Below are 19,825 nucleotides of genomic sequence, written 5' to 3' on the forward strand. Positions count from 1 at the left end.
CAAGACCTCACAAGATGTTGCGCACCCGAGAGGAGCTCACAAAACTTCATATGACAATTTTTCGTCAGCTATCCTACAGGCCGGATCTCGCACCTTCCGACTTCGATCTGTTTGGTTCAATGAAGTATGCTCTCCGCGGTAAACAGTACGCAAGTGAGGCGAAGGTCATTAATGCAGCAGGACGCTGGCCACGATGTCGACCAGTAGAGTGGTACCATGAGGGCATACGGACCCTCTCAGTACGGTGGTGTAAGGCCGACGCATTGAACGGAGATGAAAAATAGGGTTTTGTTGCCAAAAGAGTGGGAGCGTATTGACGTCAGCCGGGTCAATCATGGTTCTTTCAGAGTATTAATTACCAAAAAACAGAATACTTGACTAATGATTCAGATGAGCTATACGTTGAAGGAAAGAAAATCAAAAAAATAAACACTTTCTGTTATTTGGGATCCATTATAGAAATCGAGGGAAAATCAGAGTCAGAAATCAATAAAAGAATTAGTAGCGGACGGAGGGTCATTAGAATGCTTAACTCAATCTTATGGAGCAGGAACGTAATGAGAAGAACTAAAAGATTAATATACAAATCCATATTAGAGAGTGTGGTTCTGTATGGAACGGAGACCTGGACAATTAACATGAAGCACATTAAAAAATTACAAGCTCTAGAGATGGACTTTTGGAGAAGATCGGCAAGAATCTCCAGGAAAGAAAAGATAAGGAACACCGAAATAATAAGGAGAATGGAAATAAAAGAAAGAATATATGACGTAATGGATAGGAAGAAATTACAGTGGTACGGGCATGTACGGCGAATGGAGAAAACCAGAATACCAAAATTGATACTGGAGTGGGAACCGGAGGGGAGAAGAAGAAGAGGACGACCTATGATCACCTGACTCCAGAATGTACAGCACACAATGAGGAGAATGGGCGCAGAGGAAGAGGACACACAAGATCGAAACACCTGGAGGAATATTTTGAAAATATAGTTTAAGAACGTTTATTGTTTGAATTTGTAATTTCCAAGTAAATTATTGTGTTGGAGATAAGCCTCTGTAGTGAGGAAAATCTCAAAATAAATAATAAAAAAAGAGTTTCTTTTCAAAATGTAATATGTATGAAATACAGTAAGTACAATGTTTAGTTCTTGTGCAATAAACAACTGGAAGTGTTCCCGGACTTTATGTACACCCTGTATATAGATAGCGGTAGTACCGCGTACACAAGTTATAAAAGGGTAGTGCATAGGCGCAACTGTCATTTGTACTCAAGTGATTCATTTGAAAAGGTTTCGGACGTGGTTATAGCCGCACGGCAGGAATTAACAGACTTTGAACACGGAATAGCAATTGGAGCTAGACGCGTGGGACATTCCATTTCGGAAATAGGGAGCTCAATATTCAGAGATCCACAGAGTCAAGAGTGTGGCGACAATACCTCATTTCAGGCATTATCTCTCCCCACGGACAACTCAGTGACCGATAGGATTTCATTTAACGACAAGAACAGCGGCGTTTTAGTAGAGTCGTCAGTGCTAACAGACAAGGAACACTGCGTTAAATAACCGCAGAAATCAATGTGGGACGTACCACGAACGTATCCGTTGGGAGAGTGCGGCGGAATGTGGCGGCAGTGGGCTATGGCAGCAAACGACCGACGCGAGTGCCTTTGCAGACAGCACATCGCCTGCAGCTCATTTCCTTGGTCGCGACCATTTCGGTTGGACCATATAAGACTGAAAAACCGTGGCCTGGTCAGATGCGTCCAGATTTCAGTTGGTAACAACTGATGGTAGGTTTCGAGTGTGGATCCTCTGGTCCAGCTGAACCGATATTGACTGGGAATGGTTATGTTCTGCTACTTGGATACCATATGCAGCCAGTCAAGGACTGCATGTTATGGATGGAAATGCGCCATGTCACCGGACCACAATTGTTCGCGATTGGTTTGACAGTTCGAGTGAATGATTTAGCCACCCAGACCGCCCGACATGAGTTCCATGGAATATTTTTGGGACACAGTCGAGAGGTCAGTTTGTTCACAAAAGCCTGCACTAGCAACACTTTCTCAGTTATGGACGTCTATAGAGGCAGCATAGCTCAATATTTCTTTAGGGGACTTCCAACGACTTGTTCAATCCGTACATGGAGCTGCTCCACTACGCCCAGCAAAACGAGGTCCGACACGATATTTGTCACCTCAGTGTATATTCCTTCCACATTTCAGCTTTCACTTCGTTGCTTACTTGTGCACTCCTCAAGTTTCTCTTTAATGTCCTGTAGGCGGCGTCTACCTTCCCTTAGTTATTCATGATTGACAGCCTTGCATTCGTCTTCTATCCATTCCTGCTTAGGCATTTTGCACTCCCCGTGGATCGCATTTTTTAGGCGTCTGTAGGCGTCTGTATTCACTTTCGCCTGATTCGTTTGCTGCATTTTTATAATTTGTTCTTTCGTCAGATTTAATATTCACTGTGTTATCCACTGATTTCTACTAGGCCTTGTCTTTTTGCCTATGTGATCTTCTGCTCACTTCCCTACTTCGTCTCTCAAAGCTAACCATTCGACTTCTCTTACCCTCCTTTCTCCTGTTTTTGTCCAATTTTCGCTGGTACTTCCTGTGAACTCTCGACAACCTCTGGTTCCTTCAATTTATTCTAGTCGCATCTTCATAAGTTCCTACCTTTTTGCGATTTCATCTATTTTAGTGTACTGTTCATAACAAAGAAATTGGGGTTAGAGTCCACACTGCCTTTCCATTACATAATAAGTCTTAATCTTCTCAGTGTCCCCAGGTGTCTTTCACCTACACTGATTCTTAAGCAAAGCGTTAGTAATGACTGAATTTTGTTCCATGTAAAATTTTATCGGGCAGATTCCTCTTTCATTACCTTGCCCCAGTCCATGTTTTCCTGTTATTTTCCCTTGTCTTCTTTTCCTTATATTGAATTCCTGTCACATATCACAATTGAGTTTTTATCTCCTTTAACTACCTGTATAATTTATTTTATCTCACCATACAGTCTCTCAATCTCTTCATCATCTGAAGAGCTAGACTGAGGTGAGTGTTAAGCGTCTTCCTTGACTAGGGCAACACGTTCACTATGCTGTTCATGGTAGCTTACCTGCATTACTGTTTTCTTATTCATTATTAAAACTGTTACTGCATTACTCCTATTTGATTTTGTGTGAAACTGTAACCCGCCTATATTCCTTTCTAAGTTATCTTGCCTATCTACCGGATTAAGAGATCTTACATACCATGCTCCGAATCGTAAAAAGCCAGTTCTGCTTGCAACTATGATCAAATGTATTGCCTCTGGGCCCTACTTCGTATGACATAGAAAGGTGATCAGTTTAGATTGTGCAACTATATGCTGTCTTTCAGCACAACAGAAAAGGCTTAGGAAAATTATTTCATATGGATGTACGAACTCAAGTTTAAGTGATCATATGGTTCAAATGGCTCTGAGCGCTATGGAACTTAACAAAAAAAAATGGCTCTGAGCACTATGGGACTCAACATCTTAGGTCATAAGTCCCCTAGAACTTAGAACTACTTAAACCTAACTAACCTAAGGACATCACACACACCCATGCCCGAGGCAGGATTCGAACCTGCGATCGGAGCAATCCTGCGGTTCCGGACTGCAGCGCCAGGACCTCTAGACCACCGCGGCCGGCATGGAACTTAACATCTTAGGTCATCAGTCTCCTAGAACTTAGAACTACTTAAACCTAACTAACCTAAGGACATCACACACACCCATGCCCGAGGCAGGATTCGAACCTGCGATCGGAGCAATCCCGCGGTTCCGGATTGCAGCGCCAGGACCTCTAGACCACCGCGGCCGGCATGGAACTTAACATCTTAGGTCATCAGTCTCCTAGAACTTAGAACTACTTAAACCTAACTAACCTAAGGACATCACACACATCCATGCCCGAGGCAGGATTCGAACCTGCGACCGTAGCGATCGCTCGGTTCCAGACTGAAGTGCCTAGAACCGCTCGGTCACACTGGCCGGCAAAGTGATCATATTTTTATGAGAGTCCCATTTGGCGGTTTTTACACCGTAACAGAAGACTCTGGTAACATTTCCTTTCAGTTTTAGCGGGAATTTGGCCCACGTTTCCGAGAAGTTTTAACGTCAATATTAACAGGAGTTATATCACTGTTTCTGTCTGTTCAAGAACTTTCGACTGTCGTTCAGAAAAGTATAAACATCTTTTTTTTATAAAATATTTATTTCAATGCCTTGTTTGATACATTAAGAGTATTAACCACACAACGAAATTATTTGCCCTTTTGCGCAATACCATGTGCTGAAGATGTCGATTAGAGACGTTAAGACATTCACGAAATAAAGTGTGTTCATTTTGACGCGACTCCCTCTTTATATTCGCATCAACACAGCATCAGCGCTCCTTCTCTTCTCCATCGGTGTTAAACGCTGATATATTTGATGTTTATGAAAAAAAATAGGGAAAAATGCTACTATCGGAGCACAAAAAAGACGAAAATGCCCTTGAAAGTGTGAGGTACCAGCTGCCTCATTTTACGTCCCTCAGCACTTTTTAAATTTTTTCAAGCGAACATATACACCGCTCTTTTTGACATGCAACTCACCTCTCACACCCACGAGCTCCCTTAACTGTAGCTCTCTCACGCCCACTACTTCATAGTTTTAAGTCGCTCAAACTCATACACTTCCACTGGCCTATTCTCCTTCACTCATTCAGCGCAACGCATTGATATAACCTTTTTGTGTCTCTCTGTCACTGTCTCCTGTCTCACATCCAGTCTCCTTCGTTCTGTTCTACTAATTTGGTGTCATCTCATTGTCTCCTTGTTATCTCTTACTACTACTGTCTTATTCGTTCCTTCCCATGCTGCCGTCTCTTCTCACTGTCACTATCTCTCTCTTCCCCGTAGTCTTCGCCAAAGACTCTATGTCTAATTATCACTGCTTCTCATCCACTTCCATTTGTCCTTCTCTTTATTCCTCTCCCACTGACACTATCTCCTCCACTATTTTCTTAGCACTTTTCTGTCAGTGTCGGCTCTGTTCCACTGCCACCCTCTCTTTCTCTAACACTGGCATTGTCTCCTTCGCATTTTCACAACCTTACCATTGTCTACTATCTTCCAGTATTTTTTGAGGAAGATAGAATGAGGCAGCTGATACCCCACATTTCAGTCAGTCTTTTAAATTAATTCGCCTCTTTTGTGCTCCGATAGGAGCATTTTTCCGCTGGTTCCCTTCTTTTCCCTGCCACAGCAGCGCATGTAACTCATACAAAAAGAAATTTATCGTTCATTAAAATTTTGACAATTTATTTACATGAAATCTAAATAGCACAAAACTAACTTTACACCTGAGAATGGATTTGACATTCACAAAAAATTCGTATGGGCTTCAGTGCTACAAAGCACGGTTTCCAGAAACATTCTTATGATAAAGGAGACATTTTACAGCATATTTCTAAGTGCTACGTCACTTTAGAAACTACATCTTCGCCTCACACTGAACTTTGCGCGTTCAAGCAGCGTAAATGTGGACTTCTGTATCTCTGAAATGGATAAATGTATCAAGAAAATTATCAGGGTTGTTAGAGATGAGGGTCTAAGGAATGCACTGCAAAAATTCCAGCCATTTGCTGTGCATAGTCGTCTTGGAATCCACGGCTCAGTTTTGGTTTCGAAAAAATGGTTCAAAAACATCTTGTTTGGGTTTTCTAAGGAACCTCCATGAACTAATGGTGCCTCCACAAGCCCCTCAAGGGCCATGGTAAACCACAACAAAAGGAAAAAGAAATAATAGATTTGTTCCATTTGCCTAAGCAGCAGGAAGTGTCTAATATTATTACTTTGATCCTGTGTGTAGGATAGTGACACTAAGACAATCCTTTTATGATCGGCGTTTTGGAACATATTAGCTATCACATGCGTACCGACTATTCGTCACGTAGAAAAAAGGGAGAAAAGGAAAAAGGAAGGAGGGCAAGGGCTCAGCTGGACCACCGTAAGCAACGGAGACAGAGAGAGAGAGAGAGAGAGAGAGAGAGAGAGAGAGAGAGAGAGAGAGAGAGCGTAGGCCGCACTGTGACACGGCCGCAGCGGCCACTCGCGTGCTGTGGGCAGGAAGCGATGCGAGCGCGCGTTTATTTCGCTTTTGGCGGGCGCCGCGCCGCTCTGCTTTGTTTTGTGCTCTGCGCTGCGCTTTGAGATGGCAATCGCGGCGACACAGCACTGACCGCCGCCGCCGTGTTTGTTGCAGCTGCTGACGGGGCCCACAGAGGACGCAATGGAGGTCCTGCGACAGAGCGGACAGCACGGTGAGTACAGCTCCGTCCTGCCTGCCGAACTACTCACAACGCCAAGTTTATTTTCGCGCCTTCAGCTGGACGTAAACGGTAAAAGTATTAACTATAATCATTTCGTATTTCAGCGTTGTCACTAAGAAAATGTGTACCGTAATCTTACTTTTTTGTAGTAGCTAAAAAGGAATTTGTTAACGTGGACTATTAATTTCTTGGGAAGTATTTTTAGATTGTATTATTCTGCAGTGTAATCTTGTACGCAAGTGAAATGTAGAAATAAACAATTCAGATAGGAAAAGAATACAAGACTTAGAGTTCCTGGCTACAGAAATATGCTGAAGATTAGAGGGTGAGTTCGAATAGCTATTAAGTGCTGCATTTTCGGTAGTACTTGACTAAAAGGATCGGTTGCTAGGACGCCCTGTAGCATCATGGAATTGTCAAATTGGTAATGGAGGAATCAGTGGGGGGAGGGGGGCGGGGCGCGTCTAAGATTGCAGAGGGAGACCAATGTTTGAACACAGTAAGCACGTATAAATCTGTGCACTGTAGGCTGCAGTAGTCACGCAGAGAGGCGTCTTGCACACGACTGGCTAGCGTGAACAGCTGCCTCAGACCATTTCTACCGAACGCAAAATGTTTGAAAAAAAAAAAAAAAAAAAAAAAAAAACGGTTAAATGATTCGACTAAAGGTAAGAAATAAAATAGATTAGAGAAACATTTCACGCCCTTTTGAATAAGGCTCAAATCGTGTACAGCAGCTAAGATGCTTATATGTTAGTGACGTAAGGAGACCACTCAGTGAACTTCAACCAAACACTGAACTTCAAATTTTGAATTGCCACCCCATTTGCTGTAGACGATTTCGAGCACCATTCAAAGCCACTTCAAATGGTTGTTTTATTTCTTGCTTTTACATAAATCACTTCACAGAACATTTGATTCCTTTTTTCAGTTTTATAAATAGGAATCGGTGTTTTGTTATTTTTAAGTGTATATAGATCAAGAGGAAGGAGAGAAGTTCAAATTTGTACTGCGATTTTTTCACACTTCAGTTACGCAGCTAGTACCAACTGTTAGTGATTTGGGGCAAATTGAAATATTCCACAAAGCATTTTTAACTACTCTGGTTACTTTCAATAATTTAAAACCTTTTATGTAAAGCTAGACCTGACTCTGATCAATTTGATACGCTTTATGTCAATTTCTCGCTCGTCATTTAGCTATGAAAATTTGGGCAAAAATCCATTATGTAATTTCTAGGGCGGCCTTTTTTCTCTCCGCTTATTTGACCATCAAAACAACATATCACTGACTGTTCTATGTATAAACAGGACAGTGCAATGAATGGACAACTTAATAATATTCCATTAGTGACTTTTCAATGGCGTTTTTAATTTGTAAATGTACACTGTCGTCTTTATATGATCTGTGAACCACATCTGATTCACTAGATTGTGTTTAGTATAATGCAGAAAACGGCGAAATACCGGACAGGCGTTTATGGCGTGTTGACATTGCAATGAAGGTCGTAACATAACTGACATCCTCATGATGCTGTGACTTCAAGATGTACGTTGATAAAGTAAAAACGTTATTGAAAATTCAGTAAAGGAAGAAGATGGATATTATTATTAAGCTGTCCATAGCTTCACTGCTTAAGACAGTACCGAGTAGTTGAGGACTGCTTCATCTAAATGAAATACCACTGGCACCGGCTCCTACTTTTATTTTAGTAAGAGCTGACAAACAGCTTTGTACTTTATCATCCTTCATACACCGTTTTAGTGGAGATAGTAGTAGACATTAGACGTCCTTGCTAGACAAGGACGTCGTCGTAGACTTTTGCATACATTTCGTTTGTCCGTTGTACAAACGCATGTTGGCCATGCATGATTCCGAAGATCTGCCCACCTTGCATTAACTTGTCATGCCAGTCCCTTTATTGGCTGTTGGGATACAGGAACTAGCTTTCCTGGCTCACCTACTATCCATCCGCCTGGTGTACTCACTTAATTTTCATTATAATCATATTTACGTCTGCCACTCCAGTCTGTTCCATCGTCCACTTATTTGCTGTCCTTAATAACTTCTCTTCAGCAACCACCATTTTTCCCCTGGTCATAAAGTCGAAGATCTAGTGATGTTACAGAAGAGAATATGCTGTGTAATATAACATTTTAACCCTAGAACACTACATGGCGGAAAAATTGAATTTTTACTAAAGCGTCGTAAATTTTACTGCATATTTTATTCAATGTAAGTCACAATATGTAGTTTATGCAGTAGTTACTTACAGTTATAAGGTGTCTTGTTTCCACCCTAAACTGACGATACAAGATAGGCGGGAACCGCGAGTTGGTAGCAACCGCAATCGTAAGTTGTACGAGGGTTTAGTAATTTAGGGTTAAATTAGACTAATTTTCTTTGGGCACTACTAATTTTGATCTAAAATGTAATGACTCTGATAACTTTGTTCTAGAGATTCTGTAATTAGCACCAGAAATAAAGAGAACAAGGTAAGGCTAGCATCTTTGTTCCTATGTCTGTCATAGGAGCACAAACTGGAAAACCTGTTTCAATGCAGTTGCATGAGGACTACAACAATGTATTCATTAATGTTAACGTTAATCGTGTAGACATGTCCTATAAACTCATTCGATCCGCGTCATTTCGATAAAAGAATCGTTCAAATGATCTGTGGAACATGTAACTAACCAACCAGCTAACGGCGTTTGATTATAGTGGAGGAAGGAATCGATTTTGGCCTCCTTCAACGTACCATCATAGTACTCGCCAGTTGTCGTTTTCCTCGCCTTCATCCCGTATCTTCACATGGTCCGCATCTTGATTAATGAATTTGAACTCCTTCGCCCCACCCCCATCCGGCCCAGCTCCCTCCCAGGATTGAATTTGTGTATACCTTTTCTGGTAAGTAGAATGTCTGCCTTGATTCATGTTATTATTGTGATCGTTGCTGATACTGGTTGGTTTAGAGCGTTCCGCAGCTCGGTGGTAATTTAGTGTAGATCGCAATTACGTTGCACAGTCTCACAATTTTGGCTTGAAAATATTTCAATATTATCCCAAGCGAAAGAATGCGAACGTTTTCCAAATGTCTGCGACTCGTGTGATGGAGAAGCGGCATGGGGACAAGCGCGGTATTCATGTAGTCGGATGTGGCAAAACGCACAAAAACAGCGTTTATGCTGGCTGGCCGCGGTCGAAACTCTGGGGTTGGCATGCCTCCGGAATCCCGAAAGCGGCGTGCTAAAGTGCGGCTACGCGGGCGTCAGTGATATAAGGAAATCATGGAAAACGTCTGCTGCAAGGTCTCTACCGAAATTAGATGACATCTCTTTGCGAGTTGCAGTTTTAAAGCTTTTCCAACTCCCATAGCTCAGCCTAATTTGAATGACGAAGATCGTAAGACAGAGATAATTCTAGAAAGTTTCCGTTCCTAAAATCGAGTCAGATCTGTTTCACACGTAATTAGAGTTCCATTTGCTGTTTGAAGTCCCTCATACTGCAACGAGTTAGCTACTGATAACGTCTGGTTTACACAAGTCTCCCAGTAAACAGTACGGCGCGGCACTCTTGATGGAAACTGTTAACACAGTAGCGACTGCACGTGCTGCTAGGCTATTAACTCCTTTACCCTTGTTTACATCATGTGCGTTCTGTTTGCGTTGGTCACAGACCACACAAACTGGCCTCCGCTCTCCAATTCATTTTCAAACCGTATTCTGCTTCCCTTCTTCCTCATTCTAAATTCATACGTCCTGTTTCTGGTAAGTAGAATGTCTGTCTTTATTGATGTACTTTTTGAAGCTGTTATTGTTCAGGTCGTTACTGATAATACTTAGTTCAGAGCGCTCCACAGCTTGGTGATAGTTTAGTGTAGATTGCACAGTCTCCCAAAATAGTTTCAGCTTGAAAATATTTCAATTTTTGTTAAAAAATAGAGCACATGTGGTGTTAGATAAGTATGTCGAAAAATGTGAAAAGATAAGAAACGAGGTGGTTCTCCGGCAAAGAGAGGAACGTGTGGAAGACATTGACAAGAATGGAGAGTATGACAACATGGATGAAAACATCAAGGTAATATTTCAGTGGTGCTGGAGGCAGTCGTAGAGCATAAAGCTCTAGAGGGAGATTGGAATATACCCAGCAAGTAATGGAGCACGTTGGATGCATATGCTAGTCGTAGATGAAGAGGTTGGCGCAGGAGAGGAATTCGTAACGGGTAGCATCAGACCCTTCAGCACATACCCTGGAAAAACAAGGACAGGACACTTAATGAGAAATAGCACAAGGTAAGAAAGAAGCCTTCAAATTCGTGAGAATGCTGCTCGACAATACCGTGGACAGACAGCATCAAATGACCTACTGAGAAAAAGCAGCGCAGAGATGTATTACGGTACTGATCGCTTGTGAATGATGCTGTTTGGAGATGCCAAAGAAAAATGTCACGCTATGAGTGCTCCATACGAAGTGTTGCTGCATGAGTACATGTCGAATCGCTAGAACATACACCAATAAACTATTGACCAAACTGAGGCTTTCATGTTTGTTTCAATAAATCGATTGTAATAAAACGTTAGGCACACTTTCAAACAGTAATAGTTCCCATTTAAGTCTCAAGTTGATAACTTTAATACTTCATGATATATATAAATTAATTTATTCCAGACTCGAAGTTTTCGGTCTTGCCTAAGGAACCTTGGTCTGATGCTGTCTATGTATATAAAAAACCTAGCTAAACAAGTCAAAACGTGGCTTTTAAACATCAGTATCAATCAGTCAAATCTAGAGGCCGTAAATTCAACTAAATACCTAGGAATTACAATTACAAACAACTTAAATTAGAAGGAACACACAGAAAATGTTGTGGGGAAGGCTAACCAAAGACTGCGTTTTATTGGAAGGACACTTAGGAAATGTAACAGACCTACTTAGGAGACTGCCTGCACTACGCTTGTCCGTCCGCTTTTAGAATGCTGCTGCGCGGTGTGGGATCCTTACCAGATAGGACTGACGTACATCGAAAAAGTTTAAAGGACAGCACATTTTGTGTTACCGCGAAATATGGGGGAGAGTATCACTGAAATGATACAGGATTTGGGCTGGACATCATTAAAAGAAAGGTTCTTTCGTTGCGACGGAATCTTCTCACGAAATTCCAATCACCAATTTTCTCCTCCGAATGCGAAATTATTTTGACACCTACCTACATAGGGAGAAACGATCACCACGATAAAATACCGAAAATCAGAGTTCGTACGGGAAGATATAGGGGTTCGTTCCTCCGCGTGCTATACGATATTGGAGTAATAGAGAATTGCGAAGGTGGTTCGATGAACCCTCTACCAGGCACATGAACGTCATTTGCAGATTATCTATGTAGATGTAGATGAAATTGTAACATTTTTTTCTGTTCAAATTTATTTTTGGTTTTAATAAGTAGTTGTCACGTTGGCAGAATGCGTTGTGGAATGAATCACGAGCTTATATATATATAAGGACGATTTTTTCCCACCGGCACAAACTATAGGGATTGATCGATGAGAGGATACGGAACAAAAAAGGTCTAATGAACTTATGTCTGGGAGTACATTGTTTCCAAGCTAGAGCCCATTAATTCAATCGTGGTTGAATGGCTCTGAGCACTATGGGACTCAACATCTGAGGTCATCAGTCTCCTAGAACTTAGAACTACTCAAACCTAACTAACCTAAGGACATCACACACATCCATGCCCGAGACAGGATTCGAACCTGCGACCGCAGCAGTCGCGCGGTTCCAGACTGAAGCGCCTAGAACCGCTCAACTCAATTATGCTTTGTTACATAGACTGCAGTCTAACACGCCCTGTACCACGAAGCCACAGTTACAGTATGCATGGATTCCTCCTACAGGATGGTACTGTTCCTCATGCGTCACGCCCTAGCGGCCTCTCCTGCCGTAGTAACTGGTAATGTTGTCCGATTCACTTCCCTTACTGACTCACCTTATAGTGGATGTGATACAGCGTTGTATACAATGGTTCCGTATTTGAATCTAGAGCTTGCCGACATAGTGTTTACTTACGTAAAGGGAAATAACAGCCGGCAGCAGGGTTGTATCAGGAGACTTATCCCCGCCGACAACCACCACAGCATTTAGTGTTTGCAACAGTGTTTCGCCGTTCGTCTGAGGCAGGGTCGTTTCAGGAAGCAGGAAATCATGAAGGACGTACGCGAAATGCGAAATGTTTGGACACCAGACTTGAAAAAAAATGTGATTAACATTGTGGAAGGCGACCGCCGCGTCAGAACCAGGAAGTTGCCCCTCCTGTACAGGATAAGCCAGACGACCGTGTGGAACATTCTCTATGACAATTGTTACTACGCTTATCACTTACAGCGGCTGTAGGGCTTACTAGCGACAGACTTTCCACTACGGGAGTAGTTTCGTCACTGATTCATCAGGCAACCACGATACTGGGATTTGTCATCCATCCTATACGCGGGGTGATATCTTAAACTTTCATAACTGTCATCTGTGGAATAGTGTGCAGAACCTCCATGGTATGGTAACAGCGAATCATCAGCATCTGGATGTGTGGGCCGGGATAATTTTGGGACCAATCTTCCCTCCACATACCCTAGCAGGTTGAACTATCGATGTTTCTTGCGGATGACTTTGCCTTCCCTGCTGGAAGAAGTCCACTGGTGATACGAAGGGTTATATGGCTGCTACATGATGGCGCTGCAGCCTACTTCGCCGTTAATCGCCATCTAATCGTGTCTTCCCTGGTCGATGGATCGACCGGGGGGAGGAGGGGGGGGGGGGTCCAGTTGCATGGCCTGCTCGTTCATCGGATCTCATCCCGCGCGATATCAGGTTGCAGGGCCGTCTCAAAGGTATCGTGTATGCAGAGCCCATTCCGGCTGTGGAGACACTAGAGCAGCATATTCATGCTGCCTTTGACACTGTTTGGATGCAGCCTGGCTTATGTGAAGGTGTAAGAGAGAACATGCTACGGCGCGTATACGCATGCGTTGAGACACATTGAAACCATTTTTAACACTTGCTGTAACTGTGGCTGCGTGCTACAGCGCGTGTTAAACCTCTATCTTTGTAACAATGTAGGATTGAATAAATTGTCTCTAGCATGGAAACCATGCGTTTCTGGACATAAGTTCATTAGAGTTTTTGTTGCGTATCCTTTCATCGAACAAAATGCTGTCACTACGTAGAGGGTAATGCTCACTGCATGAAAAAATTTTGTAAAGTGGCCGGTATTTGTATCGAGGAATTAATATCTGATTCAATCCTTCATATGGATGTAAAGATATTATTTAAAGGTTATCTGGCTTTCCGTGAGTCGATAGTGGTCAGAATTTGAAAGAAAATAAAAGGCTTGTGATTGATTCAGCAGGGGGAGTATCAGTTATATGAAACCAACAAACACTCCAACTGGCCGTAGTTTCTCAGCCAGCTAGAAACAGTGCCGTTCAGCGTTCTGGGGACTACGGATTGACAATGCGAGCGAATTACCATGTAGTCTAGGTTAGTTTACGTAGAGGATGGCTCAGTCTCAAGTTACTGTGGAACTTCTGAGAAATTGTTCACTCGTGTATTTTGATGAAGTGTGATGAAAGAGAGTACACACTGAGAAAAGTCATGGGATGGTGACATGCACATGCACAACTGGCGGTAGTATCGCGTACACAAGGTATAAAAGGACAGTGTACTGGCGGAGCTGTCATTTGTAGTCAAGTGATTCCTTGTGAAATGGTTTCCAACATGATTATGGACGCACGATGTGAATTAAGACTTTGAACGTGAAATTGTAGCTGGAGCGACGCATGGGACATTCCATTTCGGAAACCGATAGGGAATTACTCAGAGATCCATAGTATCAAGTGTGTGCCGAAAATACGAAATTCCTGGCATTACCTTTCACCAGTGACAACGCAGTGACCAACGGCCTAACGACCAAGAGCAGTTGTCTGCTTAGCGTTGTCAGTGCTAACAGACAAGCAGCAGTGCTTGAAAGAACCTCAGTAATATGACATATTACGAACGCATCCGTTACGACAATTCGGCGAAATTTGGCGTTAACAGGTTATGGCAGCAAGCGACCGACGCGAGTGCCTTTTCTATCAACACATCGCCTGTAGCGTCTCTCCTACGCTCTTGGCCATATTGGTTGGACACTAGTCTAGTGGAAAACCATGGCCTGGTCAAGTGAGTCCCCGGTGTCAGTTGGTAAGAGCTGATGAGAGTGTGTGGCGCAGACCCCACGAAGCCATAGACCCAAGTTGTCAACAAGGCACTTTTACAAGCTAACGGTGGCTCCTTAAGGATGTGTGCTGTGTTTAGATGGGGTGGACTGGGTCCTCTGGTGTAACTGAACCGATCATGGACTGGAAATGATTGTTCGGCTACTTGGAGACCATTTGCAGTCACTCATGGGCTTCCTGTTCCCAAACAGCGAAGGCATTTTTATGGACGACAATGCGTCTTGTCACCGGGCCACAGTTGTTCGCTATTGGTTTGAACAACATTCTGGACGATTAGAGCGAATTATTTGGCCGCCCAGATCGTCCGACACACACACACACACACACACACACACACACACACACACACACACACACACACACACACACATATATATATATATATATATATATATATATATATATATAATTTCGCAATTATGGACGGATATAGAGGCAGCATGGCTCAGTATTTCTGCAGGGGAATTGCAACGCCTTGTTGAGTCCATGCCACGCAGAGTTGCTGTACATTGCCGGGCAAACGAATGTCCGACACTATGTTAGGAGTTATCCCATGACTTTTGACATCTGTGTATATGCAGAGCTCCTGACGGTAATTCTTGTTTTATTGTGTTAATTCTTTAACATAAGATTACACCTCCTAATGAGTATATTGACAGTATTTTCAAATTTTAAATTTTTTCAGAATTTATGTGGAATATTGAAAACCAGATTTTTGTTTCCCCTGGAAGCCGTTAGATAGGCACCCTTCGACTGGGTCCTTGCACTGTGTACTGGGTTTAGTAATCTACACTGTGCAACAGAATTAAAGGACTATTTTTCGAAATCCTGCAACTGTCTACTACGGCGACACACAAGTTTAAAATTTGGCCCAAAGGTGCATATAACCTTCCTCTGTAAAAGTGAAAAATCATGGCGCCCTGTGATATTTCCCTCTGGTTCAACGACGCTTCAAACAGCAAGGTAGCGACACATTCTAAAAAGGTCAGACCTCAGAAGTTCATATGACGTGTAAAGTAGATTGATGTGACATTGACACCAAATTTCACCAAAATTCTGCCCAACGCCACCGTGGACATGTCACACGATGCGAACGTTGTCACAGCACCTCTTACCCAGATTTCACCTTTTTTTGACACCTTGTCGATGGAGCTCAGAAACGCGAAGCCCGGCGTTGAAATCAAGCGGTTTTGTTATGGGTAGCCGAAGAAAAAAAATCATACAAGCCGCCTCTCAAAATCGACACGAAAAGGCATCAGGAAAGGCGTAAAGTGCGTCAATGAAAACACCCCTTTCCTTAGAACGTGAATTCCCACACATATCGCTCAAAAACGACACTTTGCAATGCGATGAGCAACAGGAAAATGTTTTCGATAACCTTTGACGCAGCTGACACCATTGGACGTTTCAACCTTTCCTCTAACGAAGTGGTGGTGCTACATCCCCATTAAACACGATCTGACCCCTTTGGAGCGGAGTGTGACTGCAATTTTTGCTCCAGCGTATTGGCTGGAACCACTAGGGACAGTTCTAAACCATTCGACGAAATTTGAACGCGAGCTGAAGCAGCAAAGTGTCCTTAAGCTTTTTTCAGTGTTCCTGTTTTGTGACTTCCTATGGCTTGATCGTGGAGGGTGCGACATTGATACATGCGCGAGTTCAGCGGCAGAGAGCCCTTTTAAGTCCCGCGCCAGTTCGCCAAAACTCTAGCTGACACCCACTCGCATTTGTTGACAATTTTAAAAATGTGCCTTTACAGAGAGAATCTGCGAAATACTGCCAGGTGACTGGAGGCAGGGAACTGGCGTCGGTGGTTTGTCTAGAGGTTGCCTACCTGCAGACTTCTTGAGCTACTTAAATTTTCTGTGTAAAGGCACATTTTTAAAATTCTCAGGGGTTGTTTCTTTTCATGTCCATCATACATCCTTTAAACTGCCCCCTGAGTCTTATCGTGTAGATTGTGAGCCACGGTGGCGTTCGTTAGAATTGTGACGAAATTTGGTGCCATCATTAATCCACTTCTGAGCTCTGGTCTTTTTTTCACATGTGACGCCACCTTGCTGCTTGAAGCTTCGTCGAGCCGGAGGGTGACGTCTCAGCGCGCCAAGCTTTCCCACAATTACTGAGGAAGGTTACAGGCGTGTTTGAAGGAAATTTCAAACTTATGTATCGCAATGAAAGACGATTACTGGATTACGAAAAAGTGATCTTCTAATTCCGTTGCGGAGTGTAGGTAGCTCTCTGACGAGTAAGGAACCGCGTAATATTTTGACGAGGAAACCTAACTACTGAATAGTCCTGAACATTTGACCGTTAACAGAAATTTTTGTTGAAGTTTCTAATGGAAGATCGTGAGTTCGATATGTTGACTGGTAATGAGGGTGTGTAGATTTAGTGAAGTGAAACTAAAAAGAATTGATAAAGATCACGATTTGTATCAAGAACTCTAAATTATAAAAGCATAATTGTAGTTTAGTAATCACTTGATGGCAGTCTTTGTGGCTTAATATCATGAAAATACAACGCAGTTATTTGCATTGATCTTATTCATTCAGCCAGCGAACCTAAAGAGGAAGCGAGGGACATGTATACAGCAGATCAACAGACACTAGTTCAGGTACATACTCGGCACGTACAGTACAATTTTATTGCTTTTCTTGTTCGTACACCAGGTAGGAGCCTTGTGGAGGTTAGGTAAATGAGCGAAGAGCAACAAAAACACCACGCCACTAAATTAAAATATGCGAGCAGCCTGCTCGGAGAGGAGAAATAACACGCTTAGGCAACTATTCCGTCGTTCACAAAAGTTCATTCGAGGGACTAATGGAAGGAAGACAGTGGAAATGACAACCACGACGGGAATTCACTTGAAAACATAGAGATCAGACTAGCTACAACAAAAGAATATTACCCTGAAGTTTTCCGTTCGTCGTGAGAGCAGAAGTGCTCGCTAGTTCAATTACTCCAGAGTGTAGTTCGATTACCATTTGAGCTGATGAGCTGTGGAGAATACGATAACTTCACAGTGTTGCACGGCACTGAGTGCATTGTTGGCGCCCTTGTGGTGCCTGTCAAGTACGACGGCGACCGTAAAGTGGTCTCCCAACGAACATGTGGTCAGGCATTTTTACAAACTGTATTGCAGATTGAAGAACCACACTTATTATAGGTCACTGTATAACTGACTGGATTAGTCAGTTAAAACTTACAATGGGACCATGCCTAGAAAATTGTGATGTTCAAATCAACTTTTGAATTGAGGACAGCTTTACCTGGTCTTACGTCAATCATAGCCTATTCTCACTATTCATCATATTTACTTGCTATGGTAATATATTCTTACATCACATATATTGTAATGAACAGTGAGAGCAGGTGAGATGCCGCATAGCCCTCTCACAGAAATGAAAACAAAAAGTAAACGGGTCTTAACTATGTTACAATTAAGGAATTCAAAAGTCAAAACTTCCAAAACGGAACGCAAGAGGCATAACATGTGGTATCTGTGTGAAACAAATAGGAGGTACATGTGGCCACTTGCTGATGCTCTGCCCCTGGTGTTAGTAGAGAACGCCATAGTGGCTGACCTGCTTTTAAGTTTTATCTGTGACTTTTTTTTCTACTCTTCTTTGTGAGGAAGGGCACATTGGCCTCGTCGGTCGCTTGAGAGATTGGAGGGGTGCCGTGTCATCTGCTCCAACCCAGGGGCCCATAGCTGCCCTTCCCATCTTTTTAATTCTTCTTATTCTTTTTACATCTGTCGTTGTTTACTCTTTCATCATCCGTACCTTCCCGCATATAGGATGTAGGGACTGATGATCTCAAGGTCCCTTTAACCCTATCAATTCAATCCTTATGACAGTTGGTCCTCGGTATCTTTGCAGAAACCTAGCCCTAACTACCACTCTGAGAATCCTTTGGTATGTCCTACCACCAGGTGCCATGAATATCTTCCTTAATGTAATGGACTGCGCACAAAAGGCGTTTTTAGTCTGGTTGTTAAGACATCACTAAAAGTTGTTTCAAGTTGTAATGTTAGATCTGTAGCAGCTTCCTCTACAACAAATCCTGGTCCATATAACTTAGTTGAGTCGTGAATATCTCGCAGTTCGCCTTACATAGATTGTCATTAAGTCCTTCAGTGATTTTAGCATGTGGTTGTGACAAGTTTTTTGCCTACTTCTTGGATTATTGGGTGTGATAACTGTTAGTAATACCCTCTACTCTTGTCCTTCAATATATCTGTCCAGCAATGGTGGTGTTGGCTTGGGACCTACGTTGTTCTCGGCTCCTACACTTTTGTGGTAAGTGGATACGTATCCAGCCCTTCACTATCACTTGCTTCACAGATCCAACTGTCAGTGTTTCTCACCAACTCGTTATTCGCATTTCCTTGCCAGAACACACACCTGGAGTTTGCTCCCGTTGTGAAGCTGTGACACCACCGGCCCCGAACAGGATTTCCAATTTTCAGCCACTCTAAGCTCAATTTCCTGCAAGTACTAGAAGACTGGAAGTACTTGTCAGAGTAAAAATCCTTCGGTTGGTTCCTGCACTTTAATCCTGACTGTCTCATCACATGACCAGGTTTGGTGATAGCAAGTTCTCGCCTGCAATTACCACCGTCGAGCTTTACCATTAGATCTCTGTAGCTGTTTTCTATAAATTATGACCTGTGAAAACTCGTCAATCACCTTCCAAATCTCTTCTGGAGCAGTGGCGCCCCTAACTGTTTTTGTGACATATCCCTAAACTCGCTATAGTCATTTCTTAAACGTATCTGATAGGAAGATGGAATTTCAGAGAAGAGTCGAATATGACCCTACTGTATGACCTAACCAAGTCACGATTCACATCTATGCCAAACACTTAGTTTTGCCTGATAAAACTGCCACATAGCTCCTTCACACTCAGATTGATTCGCCCATTGCTTATACGGTCTGCCGCCGTTGATACCAGATGCATCATTCATTCTACTTTTGGATATCTAGACCTCATCATAGCTCACATTATTTGTATCAATAATTTGCTCTCTTGAAGCCTACCAAACGTCATACCGAGCGAGGTGGCGGAGTGGTTAGCACACTGGACTCGCATTCGGGAGGACGACGGTTCAATCCCGTCTCCAGCCATCTTGATTTAGGTTTTCCGTGATTTCCCTAAATCGTTTCAGGCAAATGCCGGGATGGTTCCTTTGAAAGGGCACGG

At 42.8% G+C, this 19,825-nt stretch overlaps 1 protein-coding gene across 1 annotated transcript in view; it reads left to right on the top strand.

The window, feature by feature from the left end:
- The first annotated feature begins 6,288 nt into the window (after positions 1-6,288).
- Positions 6,289-19,825, top strand: part of LOC124612808 — an 81,675-nt gene continuing 68,138 nt past the window's right edge. The window contains exon 1 of the mRNA XM_047141229.1: positions 6,289-6,341. Within this exon, the coding sequence (XP_046997185.1) occupies positions 6,311-6,341 (31 nt within the window). The 5' untranslated portion in view covers positions 6,289-6,310. The remainder of the gene's footprint in view (positions 6,342-19,825) is intronic.

The sequence above is a fragment of the Schistocerca americana genome, chromosome 4, assembly GCF_021461395.2.
Source record: "Schistocerca americana isolate TAMUIC-IGC-003095 chromosome 4, iqSchAmer2.1, whole genome shotgun sequence".
NCBI lineage: Eukaryota > Metazoa > Arthropoda > Insecta > Orthoptera > Acrididae > Schistocerca > Schistocerca americana.